Source organism: Phocoena sinus, chromosome 8 (assembly GCF_008692025.1).
Source record: "Phocoena sinus isolate mPhoSin1 chromosome 8, mPhoSin1.pri, whole genome shotgun sequence".
Lineage (NCBI taxonomy): Eukaryota > Metazoa > Chordata > Mammalia > Artiodactyla > Phocoenidae > Phocoena > Phocoena sinus.
In genome coordinates, this window is record NC_045770.1 from 87,863,617 (window position 1) to 87,869,214 (window position 5,598).

The following is a 5,598-nucleotide window of genomic DNA, read 5'->3' on the forward strand; positions in this document are numbered from 1 at the left end:
CTAGTGCAGAAAAAGACAGGGAAGGGAAAGCCTAAAGAAATAAAAAAGACACTTGGGAATGAGTTCAAAGCAATGGGGCAGAGGGCAGGGGACACGGAAAGTCCTCGGCCCTGACCCAGGACAGAATTTAGGAACATAATAGAACTGTAAACAGCTCCGAGGTGTTGGTTGGGTTGCAGATGAAATATTGAATACTTCTGATGTTAATGAGACCTTTGAAATGGTTTGGAACTGTTTGGTTCTCACACAGTTCTGCATATAGAACAAGGTAACAGGATTTCCTTTTCAACAAAGACTGGAAGTTGGCTTTTAGTTTTTATGAAAAACATAAACCTCTGAAGCATAATGTATGCAAGATGCAAAAAAATTCAGTGGTTTAAAGGGGCGATCTGACAGGAAGCTTTGTTAGCATCTGTCAGGACAACCCTTGTGGCTTCCTCTCCCACCCCTACCCCCAAATCCCACCTCTGGGCAAAGTGTGTTCCTCTGAGGATTAGTCTCCATGATCACATGACTAGAAAAATATCATCAGTTTGGTTAGTTAGTTAATTGAGGGGGAAACCTTGTTTGATAAAATTGGCAGGTCAAGAGCATTAACCCAGGCAAATATGAGAAATATAGATGATAGTCTGAAAATACAGTTGCTGTTTTCCCAGTTATGTGTACTGAAGAATTTTGAGAATATTGGGCTAATTGGGTCTAGAGACACTCAAATGGCATTTTGAGACTTTTTTCTGCTGCTGCATGATGTCTACACCACAAGCCAGATTGCTAGGGTTTCCTGGAATGTATAATTGCTAATGTTTTTCAAAGAAGAAAAATATTACTCCCACCTCTTCTTATTACAAACTATAGAGCTAATGACCAGTGCCCCGTAATGACTTTCAGGATGGCCTGTGTAATTTTATCTGAAAATACTTGAAATTTTCATCTTAAAATTCTTCAGAATCTTTGTACATGCACACTGTGGTTTGTTGCAGGTTTAGAGAGTTCTGTGCGTTTTGCTCCTAATGGAGAAACAACCTTATAATTTACAGCAGCATTCGCTAATTAAAATTGTAAGCATAATTACTATCCATGATACTTATTATTAGCGTGCATTCATAAAGCTCAAAATTCACTTCATCCTTTCACGTCCTGAGTAATTAGTTTCTTTGGATTTGTAGCTTTATCATCCCTTTATGTTCCATTTGGAAGAAATCAACAACCAACCTCCCGGGAGACAGCTTTAAAAAGCTGGAAATATATTGTCCAGCTAATGCAATGAGACTGATACAATGCAGAAAATATGACTTTTCTTTGGTTTAGTAGACAGCTTTTCCTTGCATTTATTCAGCAAATAACTACTGAGCACATAATGTGTGCTAGGAAACTTGGGGAGACAGAGATAAATAACTCAAGGATTCTGTCCTCAAAGACCTTAACATTTCACTGGAAGGGAAATAATATTGTACATATATAATAGTGTACATCAACTATACCTCAATAAAAAATAATAAGTTGGGCTTCCCTGGTGGCGCAGTGGTTGAGAGTCCGCCTGCCGATGCAGGGGACACGGGTTCGTGCCCCGGTCCGGGAGGGTCCCACATGCCGCAGAGCGGCTGGGCCCGTGAGCCATGGCCGCTGAGCGTGTGCGTCCGGAGCCTGTGCTCCACTACAGGAGAGGCCACAACAGTGAGAGGCCCGCGTACCGCAAAAAAAAAAAAAAAAAAAAAAAAAAAAAAAAAAAAAGTTAAAAAAATAAGTTTGTACATATATATGTGAAATAAACCGTGGTGTTGCATGTAATTAGATACATGGTATAAATGACCATCAGCACTGTCAGAACAGGGCATGACTCTCTCTCCGCTATATGATCAGCACCTAAAATAGTATATTAAAATAGGAGGTTTAATAATTATCCTTTTGGATGATTTAATAAGTGAATCATTGAATGTACTCATTTGTATTCCTTCCAAGGTACATCAGTGGGATGTTGAAATTTTTTCCTAATCTGACTTGTTTTTATTGTTTCCAGGTACTTCAGTCAGCATGGCTGTCTCTTTGCCACCCACCCTGGGACTCAGTTCTGCCCCAGACGAAATCCAGTACCCACATATTAAATTTTCAGAATGGAAATTTAAGCTATTCAGGGTGAGATCCTTTGAAAAGGCACCTGAAAATGCTCAAGCGGAAAAGCAAGATTCCTCCGAAGGGAAACCCTCTCTAGAGCAATCTCCAGCAGTCCTGGACACGCCTGGTGGTCAGAAACCAGCTCTGACTCAACTGGCATTGAAGTCCCACCCAAAGTTTCTGAAGAAATCCCATGATGACAGGAAAGCAAGAGACAAAGCCATGCACCAAGCCAACCTGAGACATCTCTGCCGCATCTGCGGGAATCCTTTCAAAGCCGATGGGCACAATAGGAGGTACCCAGTCCATGGGCCTGTGGATGGTAAAACCCAAGTCCTTTTACGAAAGAAGGAAAAGAGGGCCACGTCCTGGCCAGACCTCATTGCCAAGGTTTTCCGGGTCGATGTGAAGGCCGATGTGGACTCGATTCATCCCACTGAGTTCTGCCATAACTGCTGGAGCTTCATGCATAGGAGGTTTAGCAGTGCCCCGTGTGAGGCTTACTCCCCAAGGAATGCAACCATGGAGTGGTCCTCCCACACAACACCCTGTGACATCTGCCACATTGCCCGTCAGGGACTCAAGAGGAAGCGTCATCAGCCAAGCGCGCAGCTCAGCAAAAAACTCAGAACTGTGATTGACCGAGCTCGAGAAGTCCGTCGGCGCAAGAGGAGAGCTCAGACCGGGATCAGCAGCAAGGAACTGAAGAAGAAAATCGCCAGCTGCAGTAAGATACATCTCAGTACCCAGCTCCTGACACTGGACTTCCCGGCGCACTTTGTGAAATCTGTCTCCTGCCAGATTTGTGAACACATTCTGGCGGACCCTGTAGAGACCAGCTGTAAGCATGTATTTTGCAGGATCTGCATTCTCAGATGCCTCAAAGTCATGGGAAATTATTGTCCTTCTTGCCGGTACCCCTGCTTCCCTACTGACCTGGAGAGTCCAGTGAAGTCTTTTCTGAGCATCTTGAATTCCCTGATGGTGAAATGTCCAGCCAAAGAGTGTAATGAGGAGGTCAGCTTGGAAAAATATAATCACCATGTCTCAAGCCACAAGGAATCGAAAGAGACTTTCGTGCATATTAATAAAGGGGGCCGGCCCCGCCAGCATCTCCTGTCCCTGACCCGGAGGGCTCAGAAGCACCGTCTGAGGGAGCTCAAGCTGCAAGTCAAGGCTTTCGCTGACAAAGAAGAAGGTGGAGATGTGAAGTCGGTGTGCCTGACCTTGTTCCTGCTGGCTCTGAGGGCAAGGAATGAGCACAGACAAGCCGATGAGCTGGAGGCCATCATGCAGGGACGGGGCTCCGGCCTGCAGCCGGCTGTTTGCTTGGCCATCCGTGTCAACACCTTCCTCAGCTGCAGCCAGTACCACAAGATGTACAGGACTGTGAAGGCCATCACAGGCAGGCAGATTTTCCAGCCTTTGCACGCCCTTCGGAGTGCTGAGAAGGTCCTTCTGCCAGGCCACCACCCCTTCGAGTGGCAGCCACCTCTGAAGAACGTGTCTTCCAGCACTGACGTGGGCATTATTGATGGACTGTCTGGATTGTCCTCTTCTGTGGACGATTACCCGGTGGACACCATCGCCAAGCGCTTCCGCTATGATTCAGCTTTGGTGTCTGCTCTGATGGACATGGAAGAAGACATCCTGGCGGGCATGAGAGACCAAGACCTTGAGGACTACCTGGATGGCCCCTTCACCGTAGTGGTGAAGGAGTCTTGTGATGGGATGGGAGACGTGGGTGAGAAGCACGGCAGTGGGCCAGCAGTTCCGGAAAAGGCAGTTCGGTTTTCCTTCACGATCATGAAAATCACCATCGCTCACGGGTCACAGAACGTGAAGGTGTTTGAGGAAGCCAAGCCTAACTCTGAACTGTGTTGCAAGCCCTTGTGCCTCATGCTGGCAGATGAGTCTGACCACGAGACCCTGACGGCCATCCTGAGCCCTCTCATTGCCGAGAGGGAGGCCATGAAGAGCAGCAAATTAATGCTTGAGATGGGAGGCATCCTCCGGACTTTCAAGTTCATCTTTAGGGGCACCGGGTATGATGAGAAACTTGTCCGGGAAGTGGAAGGCCTCGAGGCTTCGGGCTCAGTCTACATTTGTACCCTTTGTGATGCCACCCGCCTGGAAGCCTCTCAAAATCTTGTCTTCCACTCCATCACCAGAAGCCACGTTGATAATCTGGAGCGCTATGAGGTCTGGCGTTCCAACCCATACCATGAGACGGTGGAGGAACTGCGGGACCGGGTGAAGGGGGTCTCGGCCAAACCCTTCATTGAGACGGTCCCTTCCATAGATGCACTCCACTGCGACATCGGCAACGCAGCTGAGTTCTACAAGATTTTCCAGCTGGAGATAGGGGAGGTGTATAAGAACCCCAGTGCCTCCAAAGAGGAGAGGAAAAGATGGCAGGCTGCCTTGGACAAGCACCTCCGGAAGAAGATGAATCTGAAACCGATCATGAGGATGAATGGCAACTTTGCCAGGAAGCTCATGACCAAAGAGACGGTTGAAGCAGTTTGTGAATTAATTCCCTCCGAGGAGAGGCACGAAGCTCTGAGGGAACTAATGGACCTTTATTTGAAGATGAAACCCGTCTGGCGGTCATCATGCCCCGCTAAGGAGTGCCCAGAATCCCTCTGCCAGTATAGCTTCAATTCACAGCGTTTTGCTGAGCTCCTCTCCACCAAGTTCAAGTATAGATACGAGGGTAAGATCACCAATTATTTTCACAAAACCCTGGCTCACGTCCCCGAAATTATTGAGAGGGATGGCTCCATTGGGGCCTGGGCAAGTGAGGGAAATGAGTCTGGCAACAAACTGTTCAGGCGCTTCCGGAAAATGAATGCCAGGCAGTCCAAGTGCTACGAAATGGAAGATGTCTTGAAACATCACTGGCTGTATACCTCCAAGTACCTGCAGAAGTTTATGAATGCTCATAATGCATTGAAAGCTTCAGGGTTTACCATAAACTCCCAGGGAAGCTTAGGGGACTCATTAGACCTAGAGGACGCTCCAGAATCTCAAAATTCAATGGAATTTTAAGCAGGGCAGCCACTTAGGAGTTGGTTTTGCAAATAAATTTGCCTCTGGGTGGCATTGTGACCTTCTCCTGGTACCCTTCACTCCTGTGTATGGGACTTCACCACCCAAGCGGTGGTAGGTTGGAGAGGCCACAGATGCTGAACCCATGTCAGGAATGGATAACTGGTGAGCTGATTGCTTGAGCCATTTAGGGAGTTCAGAAAAGCAACAGGAGGAATCAGTTATTTGAAAGCTCAACAGCTGAGAACAGGAGTAACTGCAGGGGACCAGAGATGAACAAAGGTATGTGTATGCGTGACCGTGTGATGTGAAAATCAAAGTCAAGGTTGTCAAAGGACAGCCAGTGAAGGCAGGAAAGGAATTTGACTTGTGGTTTCCATCGACCACCACCTCCCCAGTTATTCTAGTTTATATTGAGATGTGTTTTCTATATTG

General features: G+C 47.0%; 1 protein-coding gene across 1 annotated transcript; it reads left to right on the top strand.

Moving 5' to 3' along the window:
* The first annotated feature begins 2,031 nt into the window (after window positions 1–2,031).
* RAG1 (recombination activating 1) lies at window positions 2,032–5,163 on the top strand. Its single transcript, XM_032641375.1, has one exon. The coding sequence runs from the start codon at window positions 2,032–2,034 to the stop codon at window positions 5,161–5,163; it is 3,132 nt and encodes a 1,043-aa protein (XP_032497266.1).
* Window positions 5,164–5,598: the final 435 nt, after the last annotated feature.